Source organism: Glycine max, chromosome 7 (genome assembly GCF_000004515.6).
Source record: "Glycine max cultivar Williams 82 chromosome 7, Glycine_max_v4.0, whole genome shotgun sequence".
Classification (NCBI taxonomy): domain Eukaryota; kingdom Viridiplantae; phylum Streptophyta; class Magnoliopsida; order Fabales; family Fabaceae; genus Glycine; species Glycine max.
In genome coordinates, this window is record NC_038243.2 from 22,615,721 (window position 1) to 22,641,519 (window position 25,799).

The 25,799-nt window shown below is 38.9% G+C and overlaps 1 protein-coding gene across 1 annotated transcript; it reads left to right on the plus strand.

Moving 5' to 3' along the window:
* The first annotated feature begins 7,511 nt into the window (after positions 1–7,511).
* LOC100306071 (uncharacterized) lies at positions 7,512–11,827 on the plus strand. Its single transcript, NM_001250153.2, has 6 exons — positions 7,512–7,903; positions 8,740–8,790; positions 9,778–9,870; positions 10,134–10,228; positions 11,200–11,311; positions 11,394–11,827. The coding sequence occupies exons 1-6, from the start codon at positions 7,838–7,840 to the stop codon at positions 11,496–11,498; spliced, it is 522 nt and encodes a 173-aa protein (NP_001237082.1). The 5' UTR covers positions 7,512–7,837; the 3' UTR covers positions 11,499–11,827.
* The last annotated feature ends 13,972 nt before the right edge of the window (positions 11,828–25,799 follow it).

Sequence of the window (25,799 nt, forward strand, 5' to 3'; positions counted from 1 at the left end):
TCTTGGATATGCTTGATTGTTGGCATCATCAAAATCTTCTTGAAGCCTTGCTTCTACAAGGATGAGGTTGCATGAGTTATCATATCTTTAAAAAAAACAGTCAATCTGTGTTTTCCACAAAAAGAAAAAAATCAAATCGAATCAAAATCACAAAAATAGGAAAGAATGTCATGAACATTGTACAATAAGTGCATAGATGAGAGGCCCTCTCAAAGAGTCAACATTGTGCTTTCTCATAAGGTTAAAGCCCTTTGGTACTTGTACCTATTGGCTCGCCTTCATAGGACTCAAAGTCCTCACTTTTATCTTTCATAGGACTCAAATTCCTCACCTTTATCATTCATGGGACTCAAGTCCACGCAATTATAATTTCAAAAACTATCACAACCATCTTTGCCATCCAGAGACAAGCAAGTATGATGGCACACAGAGACAAATTATGGTCATCCACACCCTTTTTGTCATCCAGAGATAAGAAAGTCCGATGGCACGTAGAGACAAATCATGGTCATCCGCATCCTTTGCCATCCAGAGACAAGCGAGCCCGATGGCACGCAGAGACAAATTATGGTCATCCGTACCCTTTTCGCCATCCAAAGACAAGCAAGTCCGATGGCAGGCGAAGACAAATCATGGTCATCCGCACCTGTTCTATCCAAAGACAAGCGAGTCTGATGGCACGCAGAGACAAATCATGGTCATCCGCACCTTTGCCATCTAGAGACAAGCGAGTCCGATGCTACGCAGAGACGAATCATGGTCATCCGCATCTTTGCCATCCAAAGACAATCAAGTCCGATGGCACAAAGAGACAAATTATGGTCATTCACACCCTTTTCGCCATCCAGAGACAAGCGAGTCCAATGGCACGCGAAGACAAATCATGGTCATCCGCACCTTTTCCATCCAGAGACAAGTGAGTCCGATGGCACGCTGAGACAAATCATGGTCATCCACACCCTTTGCTATCTAGAGACAGTCAAGTCCGATGGCATGCAAAGACCATCATAATCATTTGCACCCTTTACCATCTAGAGACAATCGAGTACAATGCCACATGGAGACAAATTATGGTCATCTGCTCCTTTTCGAAGACCTCAGGGTCCTTCGATTGAGACTATTGAAGTCTCCCCTATCAACCAGAGACAAGCGAGTTCGTTGGCATGCGGAGACCATCATGGTCATTCGCTTTATTGTTTTCCGAGACTATTGCAATCTCCCTCTGTCATCCAGAGACAATCAAGTCCGATGGCAGGCAGAGACCATCATGGTCATCCATTTTCATTGCTTTGTAGTCTTCGTCGTTATCTAGAGACAATCAAGTTCGATGGCATGTGGAGACCATCATGGTCATCATTTACATTTGAAGATGACAATGTCTTCAGTCATTGCATGCCTTCAAAAGGCAACAATGTGCTCATCATACATTTCAAAGACGACAATGTCTTTAGTCATTGTATGCCTTCAAAAGGCGACAATATCCTAATCTACATTTCGAAGACGACAATGTCTTCAGTCATTGCATGCCTTCAAAAGGCGATAATGACCATCATTTGCTTTTGAAGACGATAATGTCTTCAGTCATTGCATGGCTTCAAAAGGCGACAATGTCCTCATCTATATTTTGAAAACGACAATGTCTTCATTCATTGCATGCCTTCAAAAGGCGACAATGACCATCATTTGCATTTCAAAGACGACAATGTCTTTAGTCTTTGCATGCCTTGAAAAGGCGACAATATCCTCATCTACATTTCGAAGACGACAATGTCTTCAGTCATTGCATGCCTTCAAAAAGTGACAATGACCTTCATTTACATTTCGAAGACGACAATGTCTTCAGTCATTGCATGCTTTCAAAAGGCAACAATGACCTTCATTTTACATTTCGAAGATGACAATGTCTTCAGTCATTGCATTCCTTCAAAGGCGACAATGACCATCATTTTCATTTCGAAGACAACAATGTCTTCAGTCATTGCATGCCTTCAAAAGGCAACAATTCCATCATTTACATTTCGAAGAAGACAATGTCTTCACCTCAAAAACTTCAATATCTTTTGTCCCTGTGCTTCATAGGACTCGATGTCCTCTATTTCTATGCTTTTTAAATAATATATATATATATATATATATATATATATATATATATATATATATATATATATATACATATATATATATATATATAAAAAAAAATAAAAATGAAAACAGAATAAAACGAGAAAAGGAGGAACTTCAATGTCTTCATGCTTTCACGGGTTTTACTGCTTGGACTTCTGCTAGTGGCCGATTGGATGGTGGGATCCCTTGAACGAAATTAGTCTCTTTATCTTTACTTTCCTTTTATTTCCAATAAAAGATAAGTAAAGAGGGGAAACTTTCATACCCTAATTTCGTCTGGGGATGATCATTTGCAAACATTTGGATTCTTTCCAGCAGAATTGAGCTGCTTAACACCAATTGCCAAGCATTCTGAAGGGTTTTGTGACGTTCCGGAAGGAAATGTGCAACATATTCAAAAGAGGGGCAACATGGTCATTTTGGGGACATTTTCTAGCCCCTGGTCCCATTAGAAAACTTAAAGGTGAAGTAACCAGCTCGTCTGGTGTTAGTCGATGAATACGACTAACTTTTGTGTATAAAACCTGTGTATAATGTATCAAACTTTCCCAATTTATGGTTGTTTTGTAATACTATAAGTACTTTTTGTTAAATATAGGTAATAGATAACTTATGCTTTTGTTTTGTGCGTTTAATAATCAATTTCTCTCAATTTCAGGTTAAATAGGCAACTTTAGCAAAGTGTTGTTTTTCACTCTTTCGCTAAGCCAAGTTGTTGGCTTAGCGAGAATTTGCTAAGCGCAACCTTCAGTGGCTAAGCGCGAGGAAGCATCCAAAAGTGAGATGTCAAGTTCGCTAAGCGCACCGCTCCAGGTCATCAAGCGCACCGCTTCAGCTCATCTGCTAAGCCAAAATCCACTTATGCGTGCTAAGCGATCCAGATCTGCGCTAAGCGCACGAGCACGAACAAGACCACCTATTTAAGCTTGAAATTAGATTTGCAAGGGGATTTTGACACTTTTCTTGAGAAGCTCTGCATGCACAAAGGTTCTAGAGAGAGAAAGGTCCAAGCTCCAGAGAGTTATGAGAGATTTTGCTGTGTGAAGATCTGCAAAGACGTGAGTTTGAAGCGGAAGCCGTTCTGAGAGCTTGAGATGAGTTTGTGAGTGGTTGTGAGATCCTAGAGGTGAAGGAGACATCCTTACCACTTGTGTTTTTGAAGTCTTTCATCTTGTTCTTCTCTTTGTTGTAAAGGAGGTTTCTGGACAATGGAAAGCTAAATCCTTTATTATTCAAGTTTGTATAGTGTTGATTTTTCACCCTTTCGTAAAGGAGGTTTCCGCTGAGCGCAACACTCCTCAGATGAGCACGAGGAAGAATCTGGAAGAAGGATGAGTTGTGCATGTTCGCTGAGCGAAGGGTCATCCCGCTAAGCGCACCACTTCAGTCCATTCACTGAGCGAGAAAATCCCGCACTAAGTCAAAATTCACTAATGCGCGCTAAGCGGTTCAGAATTGCACTAAGCGCATGGGCACGAACAAAGCCACCTATTTAAGCCTGAAATCATATTTTGGAGAGGAGTTTGGCCTTTTCTTGAAGCTTCTACATGTCTAGAGAGTTCTAGAGAGAGAAAGGTCCAAGTTCCAGAGAGTTTGAGAGATTTTGTTGTGTGAAGATCTGCAAAGACTAGAGTTAGAAGAGGAAGCCGTCCTAAGAGCTTGAGATGAGTTTGTGAGTGATAGTGAGGTCTTAGAGGTGGAGGAGACATCCCCACTACTTGTATTTCTGCAATCTTTCATCTTTCTCTTCTCTTTGTTGTAAAGGAAGAGTTATGGAAAGCTAAATCCTCTGTTGGATCTTCCTTGTAGGTACTTGATGTAAATATCTTTTTATCTATCTAATGATGTTTTGTGTATTCTCTGTGCTATAAGTATTTCATTCTAGTATGCTTTTACCTTGATCACGTAGATGCATGCTTTGTTAAGGTCATTCAACAGTGGAAACTGGTTTGATTCTTAGAACTTATAGGGTAGGGCTAGTTTTTCGTACTATCACGAGGGATCAGGGTACGATAACCTAGTTGTTGTATGTTTGTCTTAATGCGATCCTGGCCGAGTTTAGTCCAACAAGAGGAATCTGCGGACGATGCTTGATCAGGATTAGACTAGACTATCATGAGGAATCGGGGTTTAGCATTTTAGGAGACACCATAAACGCATAAGCATTGTTAAGTAGAGAATATCCTTTTAACATCAGGCACCTATTAGGAAGACCAGCGTGTCGTCTATTTGTCTTTACACATCATTACTCACGTGATTTTCCTTTTAATAGTTAGGTTACACACCTGTTCATAATAAACATATCTCTTTTCACACTAGACACCTATTCACTGAAATAGCTTTACCAAGTAACACAAGTTCCCCGAGAGTTCGATACTCGGTTCTTACCGTTTTATACTACTTGTGCGATCCGGTGCACTTGCCGGAAGCGAACAACAATACAATTGGTTCCATGCGGTTCAATTCGAGCAAATTCATCGATTTAGTCTGGTTTATGATTAAGTTGATGATGTGGCATCAAATTGATAACATAAACAATCAAATAACCAAACTGACCCAGTTACGTGCCTGATTTTAGGTCCAATTGGTCGAACGGAGTCGAGTTTAATAACATTGATCTCTTAGCACAATAGAAGTTTTTTTTTTGTGAGTGGTGTGTAAGGGTCCCACCACATTTTCCTCTCTTTTCCCACTTTTCTTCTTTTGCAAGCAACCTTCAAATTAATTCTCTCACTTTTTTCCTTAATCTCTAGAAACCATGGTTTTAAAACATGGCTTGGCCTCACCGATCAGATTAGGAAAAGAGCACAAGGCCAATACTTTCGATCAGACAAGCAAATGACCCTATTACATGTCAGCAAACCAGTATCAACTCAGGTTAAAACATGAAACTTGGTGTTGGTCCCATCGGTTATTTATTGTCAAATGTTGTTGAAGTTTGGGCACATGACCCAAAGTGTTGAACTTGTTACTTTTCATGTGATCCAAGAAAGTGTTGTGCCATTGTCACACACACTGTCCAAGGTTGTACAATGTTGTCCACACATTTAAGGAGCACAACATGCGAGCATAGCTTTAACAAAAATTTAAAATACTTATTTTAAGAAAATACAACCAAAATGGTCTATCAAATTTAACTAGTTACTTAATATCTCAACTGAGTGAATTGCTTATATGAGCTTTAAAACTATATTATGATAGAAGCAAACAATATGTAATAGTATGACTAGGATACTAGTAATTTATAGTGTTAACTATTTTTATTTTATTTTAATAACTTATCAATGATATTATCTCATGAACATAAAATTAGAAGTCTTATAGAAATAGCAGAATCACGTGTGCCTTACGCGCCAGAATTGAACTGGATTTTTTTGGTATTCCCTTGACACCTTACCTTAATTAACCTTTAATGCTTTATCGTACACCCTTGGAAGAAAAGAAGAGAAATATATTAAGAAAAGGAAATTGAAGAAATAATGCTTCGATCCATTTCCATAATCTGAACCACTGAAAGTCAACGCCTTCGGTAGTGGTCCCACTGCTTTTTTATTTGCTTGGTTTGTTGGTTAGTGCTCTCTCCGCGTGTTCATCTCATTGACCGCGTCACCATCGGCGCACATTTTGCTATCTTGCGCCCTCCTTTTCACATGTTGGTTTTAATTACTTGTGCTCGACCCTACTTTATCGCCCTGAGCTCTCCCTCATAAATTTCTGATCTGTCCCAATTTCTTTTCTTCTCCTAAAAAAATAGAGTCTAGTTTTAAAAATAGGTCTGGTGACTAACTCTGTCATGGTACTAGATTATCGGATTATTGGTTAAATCGATAAATCACTAATTGACCTATATAATCTCATCAGTAATAAAAAAATATAAATATTTTATATTCGTCTTAAAGCATTTAAAAATAACATCACAAATTAATATAATTTCATAACAAAGATAATTAGATACCAAAATGTTAAAAAAAATATCATTGTCCAAGTTCTAAACAAATAAGTAATAAAGATCACAAACATAAATCGATAGTTAAATAAGTTCAAGTTCAACATATGTTCCTAAATAAGTTCATATTTTTCCAGTACAACATCTAGTTTAACAATGATAATTATCTTGCTCACAACAAATTAGACAAACCAAAACATTAGTTAACCCCTCATATGAAAAGAAATTTAGCTTATAACAAGGTGGCGACAGCATGAAGCCACATCGAGAGGAAGGAAGGAAAGGTTGGTTGTTGGCAAGTGACAGCGCAAAGGGTGAGATTATGAGAGACCGAGAGCGAGACTGTGAGAGACCAAGAGTGAGACTGCGAGCAAGAGGAAGGAATGAGACTGCGAGCGGAGACGTAGAAGGTGATGACAACACAATGCCACAATGAAAGAAAAGAATGAGAGGTTGGTGAGCGGAGCGATGACATAGAGTGACTGAGTGAGACTGCGAGAGGAGGAAAGGATAGGCCGATAAGGTTTCTAAAATTAAAATGGGTTCAAATTGAAACTACGTCATTTCAACTAAAACAAGAAAAAAAATAGTATAAAGGGACCCGATCTAGGTCAATGGGTTACTGACTTGACCGCAAACCCATTCGAGTCACTCTAGGTAAAAAAATACACCCGATCAAACATGCGACTCAACTTATCCAACCACTCTGTGTCACAATTTGACTGATCAGGCCGCTCGGGTCGATCTGAGTCTTAAAACTTTGATATGGAGCATTAGAGCAAATATATTCATTATTTAAAAAGACTATTTTTTCATTTTTTTTTTGTTTTAGTTGTCAAAAAAAACTTTTTTGTTTAGAATAACTACTTTAAAAGGTTAAAATATTAATTCTCTTACATTTTAATTTTATTAAAAAGTACACATGATAATGCAATTATTTTAGTTGAAGTTAATGATCTAATAATTTTTTAATAATATATATTTTATACGTTCATTGAATTAAAATCATGTTAAATAAGTGTAAATTGACACAAATTACAAATACTAATTTCATGTTATGAGTAATCAAACAAACATGTATTAAACTTGGCAAGACACTTAAACATCAACTTTATCAAAATTAAATCCTATAAGTATTTAACCATTTTTGGTTTTGGGGTTATTTGATTACAAATATTTTCTAACTCACTAGATCAAAAATAAATCGTATATGCAAAAAAAAATTTACATATTAAAAATCAAATTCTTTCACTAAGTATATTATTCTCTCATTTTGTGAACACAACAAGAAGTTCCACCGCTATGCTGACCCATTGGATTATAGATGCAATAATTTTGATTTTTATGTTTGGACAAACAATAATTATTAACATAATTCCAACTTGTTCTAGCAAAAAATTTGTCGTCTTAAAATCACCACCCTTGACCACAAGGATAGGTTGGGCAGCATTGTATTGTATGATTGCTTTTAGCATAGAGGAGAGAATAATAAAAAGAGGGGATTTGGTGAGAATCGCAAAACTGCACCCTCCCGTGTCTGTCTGTCTCTGACTCCACTCCCACCTTCGCCTGCGTCACTCACTCTACCTTTCTTTCACTTCCTTATCATATCATTATTCTCTTCCAATTCCTCAACGCGCACTTTCTCTCTTCTCTCCGCATCTCCAACTCTCTCTCTCACACACGCACTCTGAAACAAAAAAATAGAAATAGAAAAAAAAAACAAAAGTTAAAAAAAAAGGTTAGTTATTCTTCTTCAACCACGCCATGGAGGGTCTTCCCCAAGGTTACCGTCCCAACGTTGGTGTCTGTCTCATCAACTCCGATGATCAGGTTTCTCTCCCTTTTTTTTTCTTTTCCCTTTTTTCTCTCACTTTTTTTGCTACCAAATATTAATGCACCCCCTATGTGTGAGTTTGGTTGTTTTTAAATCTTTTGTTTCTTAATTATGGAAGACAGTTATTATGTGTTACTATGTTACTGATCTTAATTTGTGTTATGTTCAGCTGGGTTTCTTTTATGTTTCTGGATTTAATAAATTAACGGTTTAAATGCTGGAAAATTTAGTTTTTGTTTGTTTGTTTTTGTTTTTAAATTCTGATGTTAATTTGTCTCATTTAATTTGGTGGTTAAGATTGATTATTCTTCTCTAGCGGTTATACAAGGTTGTTATATTTAAATTCACCCACCATAAAGTAGGACTTAACTGAAAAAAAATGTTACAGAAAGAAACACTCCCCGGTTGATATTTGTCTTTTTAAGCAAAGCGTTTTCCTTTTCTTGATTTGGAAAATTGGAAAATTGGAGGTATTACTAGGCTGGATTTAGATCCATGTTTTTTTTTTCTGCTCAACATCTTCTCGTGATTAACGAGTGTTTCTAATGAGCTTATCCAAAATGTTGTAAAATGCACACCAGCGAACTGGTATTTTGGATTTGATATTCTATGGTTTTTTATTTATTTTTGTGTGTGTATGTATTAAAGATTTTACCTTGCTGTTCAATGATTTGTTCAGCGTTTATATTCTATGGCACTATGATTTTAGCCTGTTCTTGGAATTAGAGAGGAAAATGTTTTGAAATTATAATACTTTGTTTCCTTTCCACCATAGTACAGTCCTTTCGATCGTTACATGATGATTAACCATGATTTTGATTTTGTTTTTCAGATTTTTGTGGCTTCTAGGTTGAATGTCCCAGGAGCATGGCAAATGCCTCAGGTGAGCTCACGTTATATACCTTTACCTAGCATTTTTTTTCTTAACATGAATTCAAGTGATTTTAATAACTTATAAGTAGAAATGACTTTGACGAGAAGGCATTATATAGTGCAGAACCTTATTTTCAGAGAGCATCATGTAGTATTTCTTTGACACATTCACTAGTCAGGGCATGTTGGTTTTTTTAGTAGATGAATACTGTTGCAAGCAATCATTACTGTTACCATAGTAGTGAGAGCTTGCTATTGCTAATGCTTTTCATTAACATCCTTGTCTCTCTCCTGTTGATGTTGACAACATACCAATTTTTACAATGCCAAAGACACTGTTGTGTCACATTCACATAACATAAGGAATCTTTCTATTAGTGCTGCCATATTGCTTACTTAAAAAAAATACTTAAATGCATCGTCATTACCACTTACCATCCATTGTCCAGAACATTAAATTCCTTATGTATCTGGATTCATTTTGGCTACACATTACACTAAGCAATCATGCTTCCAAGAAGAACCTATAACCTATACTATTATTGAAATTAAATATTAATCTAATTTAGGTGGATAAAGGGGAGGAAAAGAGAAAAGGGAGGCTCTAAATAATATTTTTAATTTTTTTATATTAGATTGATATTGTACCCTTCAAATCATTAATCAAATGCTCTGATTTTTATACTAATAATTTGTGACATGTACCACTGGTATAAACCCTGCCTAATAAGGTTAATAAGTTAATTACTCTAATATTCTTACAGTTATAGTGTATGGATGGCCTTTCTACCAAAATAAAGTTTATGGATGGTCTTGTCACCTTGCACCGAAGTTCTAACTCATTGTGAAAGTGGATTCTTTGTTGATTTTGGTTATCTGTACAGGATTATTAAAAAAATATCCCCTTGTTATCGCCTGTAATAAGTAAATTATTTTTCTATCTCTATATGGTATTAAAATATTCTGATAAAATTGAATGCTCTTTTCGGGTTCTCAGGGGGGAATTGAAGATGGTGAAGAACCCAAATCTGCTGCCATTAGGGAACTTCGAGAAGAAACTGGAATAGTATCTGCTGAGATAATTGCTGAGGTTTGCTCATAATCTTAGCTCTATCTATAGATCAGTGATATCTTACAACATTCAATTAATTGAGTTCAAAGTAGTTTTACCATTGTGTAATAAAATGAACAAAAACAATGTCTGAGAGCATGAAACAGAAACACCCAGAATTAGATTCAAGAGAAGCATTTATACATCTATGTCTTGGTACATTATATATAAAACACTGATCATTTTGATAACCGGGTGGATGTTGATCTTTTAATACATTTGGCCGAGCTTGTGCGTTACAGGTTCAGAAATGGTTGACATATGACTTCCCTCCTGCTGTGAAGGCTAAAGTCAATCGTCTGTGGGGAGGTGAATGGCATGGACAGGCGCAAAAGTGGTGAGTATTTTTTTTTAATTTTATTTCATGTGCTTTACATAGCCATGTACTTGACATTTCAGTGCTAACTTCTGAAAATATTACCTCTAATCTAAAACTCTGGTGGTGTATCTCTATACCAAAAAATATGACCACCAAACTGGGTGAAAGATTAATGAAATTAAATCAGTTTGGTCCATAATGCTGGTTAAAACATTTGAAAGAGTTTGTGAATGCATGAAACATTATACCAGGATAAGTGTCCAAAGAAGCCCCCTCACAACTTACATGGTTGCTAAAATATTAGCTTGGCAGTATAGAAAGCAAGATGGATGGTTGGTTTGCTTGACTTTGTAAAATGAAAAGAAAAAGACAGATTTATGATGTAAAGTCTGAATTCAATGTGTGAAAGTTTAAAACTTAATTTCTTTTCTTTAGCTGAAGCAGATGTAAGCAACTGGAAAAAAGGTCAGTCTTCAACAATCAACACAATGAAGGCTGAGAAAAGGCAAACATGAAAATCCTGAGTGTGAGTGAAGAGAGACAAATAATACCTGTGGTATTAGTATATGGAGATTACATTGTGATCCTTTTCCTAGTAAAATTGGTGTTTGTGTTTTGTGCATTTTTTCCATTTTGTGTGGTAGTTGTTTGATCTGGAGTTTCAGGTTTGGTGCCTGTTTTGTCAATTGTGTACTTCAATGTAGATATGAGAAACCATTGACTTTTCTCAATAGGTTTTTCATTACTCAAGCTGGATATCCTGTTTACTTATGACATGCCAATTTAGGTTAAAATACGGATAACTTAAAAATTCTTAGTGTCCCAAACTTACTACTTTTTGGTAGTCAGAATGATAATTGTCTTAACTCTTAATTATCCAGTTATGTAAATGTACAGTTAACAAAGCCGATACATTTAGTTGAGTGTTTCTATGTCTATATCCTACCAAAACTCTGCTTTTTCTGCCATTGATTGCGAACATTTGATAGGTTTCTTATGAGATTAACAAAAGATGACAGTGAGGTCAACTTAACTAATGGGGAAGCAGAACCTGAATTTGCAGAATGGAAATGGGCAGACCCTGAAGAAGTTATTGAGCAGGTTTGTTGGAAAAAAGGAGATTTGAAATAGGTGTAATTTTTCACCATTTGAAAGACTAATAATGAATGATAACTGATTACAGGCAGTGGACTACAAGAGACCAACTTATGAAGAGGTTATAAGAACCTTCAAGCCTTACTTTCAAGGGAGTGGAATATCTGCCAAATGTAAATCAACAAAGTGGTGAATGTTATGAGTGTGCATTGTAGTTTTATCCATTTTCTTATCTAATTTCACTGAGTTTGGATAGCACTCAGCTATTTGTAAAGGGATGATAGTTAGAACTGTCCATTAGGTACTTGCCTTCTTGTAATAATAAGCTATGTGCAAATGCCTAATTTCTATTCTAAACCTCCCTGCAAGGATGATTGTGAATGTGTATAGAACTGTTCAATAAAGTAGGAAGCATTTGTGCGGCAGAATAGTGATCATGACTAAGTGCCAACGTATGAGGAGTGGTTTTTATGAGAATCTGTGTAATGGTATCTACTTTCTATGATATTTGTTTCCTGTGTATAAGATCTGCTTTAATATTGTTATTCTGGTTTAGGTGTAGGATACTAGTTTTTGTGGCCAGATTCAAATAACCATCCAGCACTCAAACATGTTAGTACATATTCACCTTAGCTTTCTTGTTTAGAGTTTACTATTATTTCTTTGGTTTTGGAGTTTAGACATTCTCTTCTCCAAATCAAACAAACTGCAAAAAGGTCAATTGAGTAGTTCATTCAACGCGAGGCTCACGGGTGCGTCTTCTATGGAAAGAAAACGCGCGGAGTTGTCACCAATGTTTATTTGAGGAAAACGTTGGAAAAAATCAAAAGCGGGTCTATGAACTTTAAGAATAAAAGGTTTGTGAGTTGTTTTTATGCACGAGAAAGGTATTAGCACCCCATGCATCCGTCACAAGGGACGACAACCTTTAATCAAATGTGCAAAATCATGACTTCAATTTTATTTTATTTTTCCTTTTTATGTTTTTTATCTTTTTGGGGTCGACAAAAGTGGGACTCTTGTTCCTACGTATCCGCAATTGCGATGAGGAATTCAGACCTACGTAGTTTTTTGGAAAGCAAAAAAATTATGCGGGATGCTGATTTTAGACACTTAAATGGTTCATTTTAACCGAAAAAAGTAAAAAGGGACCGTTAGGGTGTTGGACCTTGAAACGGTTTCAAATGATCTTTTTGCGGGCAAAAGCTTGATTTGTGAGTTGATTTTAGCTTTAGTTTCACTTGGTTATTTCTCAACTCATTTAAAATAGAACTTTCAAAGTAATTAACCGGTTGAAACTTATTTTTTGATGATTAACCAAGGTTGTAGCATAAACGATCAATTGAATTTTATTTTAACGATGATTAAACGAGATTACAACACAAATGATCGGTCGAAATTCATTTTAACATTGATTAAGTGAGATTACGGCTTAAACGATCGGTCGAAACTCGCTTAAAACATAGAAAAAGAATACCGAAAGTAGAAGAATGAAGATGAAAACATACAAAGCAAGCATGGACCCCTAAGGGTGCATAAAATGAATTCAAAGCTTCGAAATCGAAAATTAACTGGTCGAAGAACGATGAAGAACGAACGAAGAACGTCAAAGAACGTTCGCGGAATTGATCATGGAAACGTCACGGAAGCACCTCGACCTTGATTTTCTCCTTCTCCTCACTAATTTTAAGTGAAATATGCTTGCCAAGGGTGCTGAACCCTTCCCTTCAGCCTCCCACGCCCTTTTATAGCCAAAATAGGGGAGGAGCTTGTCGCCTAACTCGCCCAGGCGAGCTGGATGCTTCTCCCCTAAGTTATCCAATGGGCCCAGGTGGCCCCAGGGGCTAAAAGGAATGTTCCAGAATGGACCATTTTCCCCCTACCTTTAGTTCCTTGCCCATTTCTTTTCGAAACGTCGCGAAACCCTACGGATAGCATAGTGATCGCCGTTAAGCAGCTTAACTCGGCTGGAAAAAATCCCTATGTTGACAAAAATTGCCCCCATTCTGAGTATCTTGCTCATTTCTTTTCGTAACGTCACGAAACCCTACGGATTGCGTAGTGATTGATGTTAAGTAGCTCAACTTGGCCAATGAAAATTCGCATGTTGACAAACAATTGTCCCCGGACGAAATTAAGGTATGACAGTTGCCCCTCTTTACTTATCTTTTATTGGAGATAAAAGGGAAGTAAAGATAAGACACTAATTTCGTTCGAGCAAACTCTCCACCTGACCGACCATTAGCTCAATCAGCGAAACCTGTCAAAAGAAAGAGCATAAAAGACATCAGGTGCATAAGCAAAAGCCTTGGTGCCTTGAAAGCGATAAAAATGGATAACCATGACGGTCTCCACATGCTATCAGACTCGCTTGTCTCGGGATAGCAAGGGAGACTCCGGTAGCCTTGGTCACCAGACATTGAGTCTCTCGACAAGGGAAGCAGGCCACTATGTTTTTCTCTGCATGCCATCGAACTTTATCGTCTTCGAATAGCAAAAGGGAACTGCAATAATCTCAAAAAACAACTAGAAACGGATGACTCTCATCGTCCCAGCATACCATCGGACTTGCTTGTCTTGGATGATAAGGGGAATTTGATAGTCTCGGAACAACAAAAGCGAGTGACCATTACGGTCTCTGCATGCCACCAGACTTGATTGTCTCTGGATAGCAAAGGGTAGACTGTAATAGTCTCGGCCGAAAGACATTGAGTCTTCGACCAAAGAGGGCAGATGACCATATTCATCTCTGTGTGCTATCGGACTTGATTGTCTTTGGATAGCAAAGGTGGAGGATGACCCCAATTTGTCCCCACGTGCCATCGGGCTCGATTGTCTCTGGATGGTGAAAAGGAGACTAAAGTAGTCTTTGTCGACAAACATTGAGCCTTTGGAAAAACGAGCAGATGACCATATTGGTCTCTGAGTGTCATCGGACTTGATTGTCTCTGGTTGACGAATGGGAAACTAAACTAGTCCCAGTCGATTGACATTGAGTCTTTGACAAGACGACCATATTGGTTTCTGCGTGTCATCAAACTTGATTGTCTCTGGATGACGAAGGGAAGACCAAAGTAGTCTGGTCGATAGACATTGAGTCTTCGACAAAGGGTGTAGATGACCATATTGATATCTGCATGTCATCGGACTTGATTGTCTTTGGATGAAGAAGGGGAGACTAAAGTAGTCTCGGTCGATAGACATTGAGTCTTCGACAAAGGGTGTAGACGACCACATTGATCTCTGTGTGTCATCGAACTTGATTGTCTTTGGATGAAGAAGGGGAGACTAAAGTAGTCTCGGTCAATAGACATTGAGTCTTCGACAAAGGGTGTAGACGACCATATTAGTCTCTGTGTGTCATCGGATTTGATTGTCTCTGGATGACGAAGGGGAGACTAAAGTAGTCTCGGTCGGCAGACATTGAGCCTTCAACAAAACGAGCAGATGACCATATTGGTCTCTGCGTGTCATCAGACTTGATTGTCTCTGATGACGAATGAGAGACTAAAGTAGTCTCCATCGATAGACATTGAGTCTTCGACAAAGGGTACAGACGACCATATTGGTCTCTGCGTGTCATCGGACTTGATTGTCTTTGGATGATGAAGGGAGACTAAAGTAGTCTCGGTTGATAGACATTGAGTCTTCGACAAAGGGTGCAGACGACCATATTGGTGTGTCATTGGACTTGATTGTCCCTGGATGACGAAGGGGAGACTAAAGTAGTCTCGGTCGATAGACATTAAGTCTTCGACAAAGGGTGCAGACGACCATATTGGTCTTTGCGTGTCATCGAACTTGATTGTCTCTGGATGACGAAGGGGAGACTAAACTAGTCTCGATTGATAGACATTGAGTCTTCGACAAAGGGTGCAGACGACCATATTGGTCTCTACGTGTCATCGGACTTGATTGTCTCTAGATGACGAGGTGGAGACTAAGGTTGTCTCAGTGTTCTTTCACTAAAATGTGAACACGCTTAACAAAGAAACAAACTTTCAAACCTATAAGAGCAACATGTATTTTTGAAGAAAAACAATGTGTCTATTCGGGAAGGAAAGCATGCTAATAGATTTTCTCATAACTACAAATGAGATTTATGATACTAGCATTTCGTTTCTAAACGAGCTTTTAGAAGAAACACTGGGTCCAACTGAAATAGAAGAAAATCACTCAAAGTGTATAAACCTCACACATGCAACTGTTTCATCCTAATTCTGAACCATACATATGTCATGACTTGACTTTGTAAATCATTTCCTATCAAATCAAAGATAACACGCGCAATCATGGATCAATAGGACTTTTTCGGGAAACTATTTTTTGGTGGGAAATTCGGCTTTGGGTGTTTTGGCCTTTTCTTTTCCTATTTTTTTGTTTAGTGTGGCACGAAAGAGATGCGGGCACAAATATTTGGTTGGTAACCAAAAGGGGAGCTTCATGTGTTTCAAATCATGGTTTCCTTTTTTTTTTTTTTCTTTTTTTGCTTGTGACAACTCTGTACATTATTCAGACATTGTTTGGTCCAACGACCTTTTTGTATATTTCTTTTTTGCTTTCTTCCGATCTTTGATCGGGAATTTTTTCTTTTTCTTTTACTTTCCTCTAATCTTTGATTGGGGATTTTCTCTTTTCTTTTTTTTTGCTTTCCTCCAATCTTTGATCGGGGGATTTTCTCCTTTTTTTTTCTTTTCCTTTTTGAAGCACATTCACAACTTAATAGTAAATGAAGCTTCTTTTTTTGGGAGACCCTTCTGTTCTTTCTTCTGAGGGTAAAGGTAAAAATTCCTATCCTGGGTCAAGGTTTATGGTCGAAGGGTGAGGTTTTGGCTCAAAAAGGCTTGTGGAAGGCAAGACATGATGCATGTTAGGGTATTTGCTCGGCAAGTGATTCAGGGATAAGGGAATGCCCCACATTATTTCCATGACACACATATAACAATGATGATTTAGAAATTTATGCAAAACTGATCAAGCATGCACCCATGTGGACACTCAAGCACCAAGTTTTGTGGCCATGTAACACTAATGCTTAGGGTTCATTTTTCCTATTTAAATCAACCAAGTGTTTCCAAAATATGCTCTTTTATCAATTTATGCATACATCCGAGTCCATTTAGGCATTCGGGAAAACCTTCACGGCATTCACCCTTCAGGGGTACACACATTTTTTCAAAATCCACTTGTGTTCTGACTGGTGAATTTTTTTCAAAGAAAATCTGGCAGTTATTTCATTTCAAAAGTGTGTTGGCCCTTTTTAGTTAATTGATTAATTATTATTTTTTTCTTTTTATCTATTTCTTTCAATCAATTTTCCTCAAGCAAAGAAAAGATTAAAACAGCTTGCAATCCGAGCACAATTGGTATCCGAGATTTCACTATCGAAAAAAGCGTGCGATTGAAAGTACACAAGACCTCTATTTTTGGCATTTCAAACAAACCATCGCAAAGTACATACGATAATATGCTAGAAGCGGTAAAATTACTCACGATAAGCAACAGATAACTAACAGCAATAACAATATGTTCAGTTCAATCACAATGGACATAATAACTGGAGGCAGATATTGTCAAATCATAACGAAAATAACAAAATAGACGAAAGAAATAATGTCGAATCACAACGGAAATAACAAAAGAAAGCAATAATGTCAAATGAAGAAATATCACAAATTTGGCGACTCGGTCATACAGCTCTGACTTCTCACAGGAGAAAGTCCAACATGTCGGCCATGTCCTCATCCTCCTGGGCTCCGTCTCCCTCTCTGGAGGCACCTGTGGAGAAATCGGCCAAATCTCCAGGCCATGCTACTGCGGCCTTGAACTGCTTTGGAGTAGGCCATGCGTAAGGGCTGTAGTCATGGTCCTACTGACGTAGAGTGTACTGATAAAAACTCTCATTCAGCCGCACCTGACCCATGTGGTTGGCCGCCTACTGGTCAGCCACATGTCGTATAAAATGTTCCAACCTCCACAGGTGAGTAGACTCCGGAGGTGGCGGTGGTGCGTCCTTAGTTGCCTGCTGCTGGCCGTCCCCAGGTTGCTGTGGTGCCTAGCCTTACGCCTGCCTAGGGGTGCAGTATTTCTCGATGAAGGCCCTGTTAATAGGTGGCCGGATGACCTTGCTGGGGGCAACAGACACCCCGTAGAACTAACAGAGGCTCGTAATCAGAGCGGGAATCCTTGCAATTTGATAAATAACGTCAGATATGAGCTGAGCAACATGCATACTCACCTATGTCAGGATGGCATAAATGAATTGACACTTCACTAGAGGGAGGTTAGAGTTGTGGTCGCTAGGTAGAATGTTGATAAGTAGAAACATCATCCATATCTGTGTGAGGGTGGTCATGTTGGTGCGCATGATCCGCACCCGTCTCCCTACGGCGGTCCGGGCAAAGTCTTGCCCTAGTATGCATAGCAGCTAGCCTCCTCATCAAAGCTAGAGGCCTAACTCCTCTTCTGGTTGTACTTGTACTCCTGGCCCTCTCCCAAGATCAGTGGGTGTCCTAGGAATTGACTGAGGGCATCTTCATCGAAAGGAATCCACTAGTCCCTCACCCAGGAGTGCATATCTCAGACCCCCTCCTCGGTAGGCCAGGCATCAGCGTAGAACTCCATGACTATCTTCGGATCGAATTTAGCCATGGGTGTCACAAGCGGTGCCCAACACCTGTGGGCTATCTCTCCCTGAAAGTCAGGAAACTCATCGACCCTCAATTGGACTTGTCTTTCTCTAAGGAATGACCATCCCTTAATGGTCTCAAAATGCTATTGATGTTCCGCGCTCCGGAACCGGTGCCTGTCGAAGTCCATGTCAGCTTGCGGGGCAGTGTTGGAGCCCTCTCTGGTGGTGTCCTTCTTGGACCTCTTCGCGGGGAGCTTTCTCAGGGCCATCTCTGCGAGGAAACATTTGTAAAGTCAGTTCACATGGAAAGACCATTTTAAAGCAAAATCAAGCAAAAATGACATACAATTCCTTCCGACAAAATACAAATATCAATGTGAATTTAGAGAAAACTTACACGTTGATACGCGTGTTTCTCTAGGATGTACATACATTTACACACATTTTTTCTTGAGGAAAAACATTTCATGAACATACATATGTGCAAGGTATTTTGCTACCTATATCAACATACATACATACTTGCAAGGTATTTTGCTACCTATATCAACATACATGCATATGCAAGGAATTTTGCTACCTATATCAACTCCATTTTGGATGGCATTGTTTTGCTATATGTTCACATTTTATTCACATATATGCACAGACTTGAGAGTCAATTTCATGCTATACACATATTTGCATTTATTTGAAAAGCAACTTCATGTTACACATTCATGGGAAAGGCAAAACCTTTTTTACTACTCATTCACATTTTGAAAAACAATTTCATGCCATATGCTCCCATTTTGAGAGGCATTTTCGTGCCATTTTCAGCATATATGCACATGGGCAAGGCACTCGGCTACCTATCCAACACATGTACACTTTGCTTGAAAGGTGCTTGCCTCTTGCTACCTATTCTAATATACACATATACATAGTGAACAACATTTTCACATCATCTAGGCGCAAAGAATCATCATGGTACAACCCTCACCAACATGCTCTCACTTTCATGCCTTCTTACATTTACAAACTAAAACTTGGGTTCCTAGGCCCAAGTCACATTTCGGAAATTATTCTAGCTCATATGAAACTGCCTACACACTCAAAAACAGCAATCACATGTATACCAATTCGTTCTATGGGTTATATTTCACAAAATCACGCGCAAATGCCATTGAGGCAATTCACCGAGCACTTGGTGGGCGCATGTTTAGGCATGAATAACAAGGGAATAAGGACAATGTCACATGCTCAATTGTTTCAGAACACAACCTAGTCCTAAGGCCATCCCCTACAACTCCCTAATTCAACAAAACAAGCATGAATTCAAGGATGAAATGCTTCTCGGATCTTTGCAAGAATGAGCAAATAAAGCATCAAAATGCACAATGGCGAGCCAAAGAGACAAAGGATAGTGTGCTTACTTGTACGGAGTGAGTAAGAGTACCAAAAATGGAAGCAAAAGTGCCAAAATGGAGACTTAGGGCTGCAAACTCGTGGTTCCCCTAGGTGCTGCGTTTTTTTGGTGCAGGGGTGCTTGCCCAGGCGAGCTAAACTGATCATTTTTTTAAAAAAACTTCTTTGCAAAATTTTGACTCCTGGTTTGTGCTTGTTTATTTTAATTCCTAGGATTGCGAACAAACTAGGCATATTCAACTATAACTTAAGAAAATAGACGAATAACTAAAAAACAAAAATTAAAAAGGTACTAGGCTGTCTCCCAGTAGAGGTTTTTTAACGTCTTGAGCCGGACACTTGGATGATAGTTGATCGTTCGCGGGCCTAGCACCTGCTCGTACTTGCCCCTAAGTTCCTAAATAAAGGAAATGGCATCCCGTAGTAAAATATGAAACTGTGCCATCACCTACCTTTGCTTACCTTTGTTTTGAACTCAACGTGGTATCGACCAAATCTTCACTTACCCTCCGGCTCACAGGATGACAAAAATGCATATGCATGCATGCTCATGATTAGGCAGTTCAAGTGTAACAATTTAAACAAATGTTTATTATGTTCAATTTTACTTAAACGCTGGCGGCACCCCCATAGATCGAGCGAGATGGCTCGGGATTTAAAATGAGGGTATGTATTCTAAAGCAAAAGCAGACACAACACAAGAGTCGAAATGCAAACCATCAATCCGATGTTTATTAAATGTTGCGATCACAGTTTACAAAGGATTGGGAATCTTTGGGGAGCCTTAGAGTACAATCATGCATTGACTCCCCCAGCTGCCCCAAGTGCTAAGCATAATATCGTTTGACGATATCGGCGTTCACGAGTGAAGGCAACTCTTCATCGTCCATGCTGGAAAGCACCAGTGCTCCTCCTGAGAACGCTTTCTTCATGACAAATGGTCCTTTGTAGTTTGGAGCCCACTTCCCCCCTATCAAATATTCGGGCTTGGGATACTTTCTTCAAGACAAGATCCCCTTCATTGAACTTGCACAGGCGTACCTTCTTGTCAAAAACATTCTTCACCCGTCTTTGATACAAATGCCCATGGCTCATGGCTGCCAACCTCTTACCTTCTATAAGATTGAGCTTATCAAAGTGCGCTTGGGCCCACTCCGACTCTTTCAACCCGGACTCTGCCAGAATCCTTAAAGAGGGGACCTCTACTTCAAACGGCAGTACAACTTCCATTCCGTACACCAATGAAAATGGGGTTGCCCTAGTTGATGTGCGTACCGAGGTTCGATAACCATGTAGCGCGAAAGGGAGCACCTTGTGCCAATCCTTGTATGACACCGTCATCTTCTGAATGATCTTCTTGATGTTCTTGTTTGTCGCCTCAACTGCCCCATTCATCTTGGGCCTATAAGGCGTGGAATTGTGGTTTTGGATTTTGAAATCCCCACACATTTCCTTCATCATCTTGTTATTCAGGTTGGTGGCATTGTCTGTGATAATCTTCCTGGGCAACCCATATCGATAGATTATCTCTTCTTAATGAATCTAACCACCACGCTCCTCATCACGCTGGCATACGAGGATGTTTCAACCCATTTGGTGAAGTAGTCAATGGCGACCAAGATGAAGTGATGTCCGTTTGACGCCTTGGGTTCTATGGCTTCGATCACATCTATACCCCAGATAGAGAAGGGCCAGGGCGCTGCCAATACGTTCAAAGGCATGGGCGGAGCATTGACATTGTCCGCAAATGCCTAACACTTGTGGCATTTCCTCACATGGATGCAACAGTTGTTTTCCATGGTGAGCTAGTAATAGCCCGCTCTCAGAATCTTCTTGGCCATGGCATGTCCATTGGCATGCGTCCCGAAGGAGCTCTTGTTAGTCACCTTATACGACTAACTTTTGTATAGAAATCATTTTCCAAAACTTGTATAGTTCCCCAATTTATGGTTATTTTGGAGTAATCTTGTAAATAAATCTTGTTTTATGGTTAAAGTTGTCTCCAGAATATTTCCATTGGATTTAATGATGAAATATGTGCATTTTTAGGTGAAAAAGAGGCTAAGTTTTGAAGTGCAAAAAGTAGCAGTTGGGCTAAGCGCGCATCCACCGCTAGGCCCAGCTTCAGCGCACTTACCGTGAAAGAGAATCTGGCAGAGCATCAGGATCAAGGCCGCGCGCTAAGCGCGAGATCAGTGTGCTAAGTGCAGCAGGTATCATCAGCCAGGCTCAATGCAAGACTAACGCTAAGCCCAAACCCACTTACTCGAGCTAAGTGCGAGGTTGGCACTAAGCGCAACGTCGCGATTTCAGAGCCTATTTAAAGCCTGCTCTGTGCAGAATTAGGGCACAGACTTTTGACATTCTTTTGCTCAGACTTGTGCACACTATTCCAAAGTGCCTATTTCGGGAAAAGAGCCCTAGAAGTAGCAAGAAGAGCAGCTTGTGCATTGAAGCCTAGGTTAGGGTTTCTTTGTAATGGCTGGCTAAACACCCAAGTTGGAGATTTCTAATGAACAATTGATGTAAATACTTAATATCTAATTGGTTATGTTTTCTGTGTTCAATGCTTCCTTCAATGCTTAATGTTTGTATGCTTTTGGTCTGATCATCCATTTGTGTGCATAGTTAAGTGACTTTAGCATTGGGAAATGTATTGTTGCCTTAGAACTTGATTGAAGTAGGATCGAAACTTAGTCTTACAAGAGGGATCTGCGGATTAAGTTTTGGTTTTAATTATGTTGTTACAATAATGATGTTTAGTCTAGGTCTAGTCTTACAAGAGGGATTTGCGGACGAAGCTTAGGCTAAATTAGGCTAAACTTTCGTAAGCTGCTTAAGTTGAGTCTAGTCTTACAAGAGGGATCTGCGAACGAAACTCAGTTTAAGTTAGTCTAAACCTAAGAGGGCCGTCTAAATTGGGCGTAGTCCAATAAGAGGGATCTGAAGACGAAGCTTGGAATGATTCGGTCTGACGAGGGATCAAGGTTTAGTAATTTAGGCTATAACATAGAACACAAGAGCATGATTGATTAGAGAAATATATTTATATGCATCAGCTTGTTTGTTAGAAAGACCCAACATTTCTACCTACTGTTGTCACTTTTACTTACCTTACATTTTATTGTTTTTAGCATAAAGGTTTAGTTTAAATTCTGTTAGAAATTATCAATCATACATGTTCTCTCAACAATGCTTCATTTTGAACTTAACTCAGGCTAACATTAGTTCCCTGTGTTTGATACTCAGATTCATCCGTTTTAATTTTTAAATACTTGACGATCCAGTGCGCTTTCCGGTAAACCCCCATTGAAATTCTCTTGAAACATAATTGAGCAAAAAGTAACTGCAATGGGGAGTCAACAAAGTATTTATGGCGCCGTTGCCGGGGAACTAAGCTCTTAGTAGAGTTTAGTTCAATTTTGCAGCATTGCTTTATTTTTGCTTTCTTCGATTTATTGATTCTTTTGACTAACATAGTAGTTATAGCACATTCATTATTCTTTTGAACTGGATAACTGTTGTTCTATTCTCTTGTATGCAAAGAAGATCTACTGCAGGTGATTTGATCCCCATTGATTTGGAGATTAACGCCACTTGTAGAAGACGTAATCAAGAGAGAATTATAATTTTTTTATAGGATTTAGAAGCAGCAGCAATTCTAGAGGAAGAACCTCAATCTTTTGAGGCATCTTCTAGTTTTCCTATTGCAGGAAATTCTCATTTAGATCCTATCGAAGACCACATCATGGCTAAAGAGCCAAGAAGAGTCACCCTAGAAGATTATTCAAGTTCTAATGTGCCACAATTTTTCACCAGCATTGCACTACCAGAAGTTCAAGCCCAAACCATTACATATCCACCATCATTGATTCAGTTGATTCAAAATAATTTGTTTCATGGATTACCAAATGAAGACCCATATGCACACTTAGCTACTTACATAGAAATATGCAATACTATTAGGTTGGTTGGAGTGCCTGAAGATGCAATCCGATTGAGCTTGTTTTCATTTTCTTTATCGGGAGAAGCTAAGAGGTGGCTTCATTCATTTAAAGGTAACAGTCTTAAGACATGGGATGAAGTTGTGGAGAAATTTCTAAAGAAATATTTTCCTGAGTCTAAGACTGCAAAAGGCAAAGCCACCATCTTTTCTTTTCACCAATTTCCCGATGAATCTTTGAGTGAGGCCTTGGAAAGATTTTGTGGTTTATTGAGAAAGACTCCCACTCATGGATTCTCAGAATCGATACAGCTCAACATTTTTATAGATGGGTTAATACCGCAGTCCAAGCAGCTATTGGACGCTTCTGTAGGTGGGAAAATCAAATTGAAGACCCCTGAAGAAGCCATGGATCTCATTGAAAATATGGCTGCAAGTGACATTGCTATTTTGAGAGATAGAGACCACATTCCTACTAAAAGGAGTTTATTGGAGCTAACCTCCCAAGATGCATTGTAGGCACAAAATAAGTTGTTGTCTAAGAAACTTGAGGCATTGACTAAAACACTAAGTAAGTTGCCAACTCAAATTCATTCTACACATACTTCACATGCTTCTGTTTTGCAGGTTGCAAGATGTACCATCTTGGGGGGAGCTCATGAATCTGGATGCTGTATCCCTATTGAAGAATAAACCACTCATGAAGTCAATTACATGGGAAATCAACCTAGAAACAATTTTAATGCAAGAGGATTTTTTGGATTCCAACATGGCCAACAATATGTTCGGCTTCTGGCAAGTGTACCGGATAGCACAAGTAGTATAAAACGGTAAGAACCGAGTATCGAACTCTCGGGGAACTTGTGTTATCTGGCAAGCTATTTCGATAAATAGGCGGCTGGTATGAAAATATGACTGTGGTTATGAACAGGTATTTAAACTATCTAAGAAAGAAAATCACGCAAGAGAAATACTGTGTAAAAACAAGTAGAGAATATGTTGGTCTTCCTATAGGTTCCTGATGCTAAAAAGGATGTTCTCTATTTAACAATGCTCATGCGTTCCTATGTTGTCTCCTGACTGCTAGACCCTGATTCCTCATGATAGCCTAGCCTAGTCCTGATCAAGCCTCGTCCGCAGATTCCTCTTGTAAGACTAAACTCAACCAAGACCACATTAAGACACACATACACAACTAAATTCTTGTACCCCGATCCCTCGTGATAGCACAACAACTTAGTCTCGTACTATCAAGGACTTTAGAGTCAGACTAGTTCCCATTGTTGAATGACCCTAACAAAGCACGCATCTACGTGATCAAGGTAAAAGCACACTGGAATGAAAAGTAGATAGCACAGAGAACACACAAAACATCGTTACATAGATAGAAATATATTTACATCAGGTACCTACAGGGAAGATCCAACAGAGGATTTAGCTTTCCATAGTCCGGAAACCTCCTTTACAACAAAGAGAAGAACAAGATGAAAGGCTACAAAAACACAAGTGGTGATGATGTCTCCTTCACCTCTAGGATCTCACAATCACTCACAAACTCATCTCAAGCTCTCAGAACGGCTTTCGCTTCGAACTCGCATCTCTGTAGATCTTCACACAGCAAAATCTCTCAGAACTCTTTGGAACTTGGACCTTTCTCTCTCTAGAACCTTCGTGCATGCAGAGCTTCTCAAGAAATGTCCAAACTCCTTTTGCAAATCTGATTTCAGGCTTAAATAGGTGGCCTTGTTCATGCTCGTGCCGCAGATCTGGATCGCTTAGCGCGCTTATTTCGCTTAGCGGATGAGCTGAAGCGATGTGCTTGTTGACTTGGAGCGGTGCGCTTAGCAAACTTGACAGCTCATCTTCTTTTGGATTCTTCCTCGCGCTTAGCCACTGAAGGTTACGCTTAGCGAATTCTCGCTAAGCCAGCAGCTTGGCGTAGCGAAAGAGTGAAAAACAGCACTTTGCCAAAGTTGCCTATTTAACCTGAAATTGAGAGAAATTGATTATTAAACGCACAAAAAAAGTATAAATCATCTATTACCTATATTTAACAAAAAGTACATATAGTATTACAAAACAACCATAAATTGGGAAAGTTTGATACAATATACACAGGTTTTATACACAAAAGTTAGGCATATTCATCGACTAACAACTCCCCCAAATTTACAGTTTTGCTTGTCCTCGAGAAAAAGTGAACAACTCACTTATCCTCAAGTGGTAAACATGCAGTGTTTATGTACAAAGGTGTATGCATCAAAATTTATTGATTGCATGATGAGAAAGATGAAGCAATGTATACTTATCACTTGTTTTTACAGAATATGCAGCTAGACAAATAGGAGAACAAAATGTGAACTATACAGTTAGATGAAGTTAATCATAAGACAAATATCAAGGAAAGTATCTCAAACCACAGTCTCACGGCTACTGTTTCACTCAAGCACAAGTGTTTAGGCTATTCATTGATAACAACTAACAGGAGGTCCAATCTTTGCATTTCATCTCAT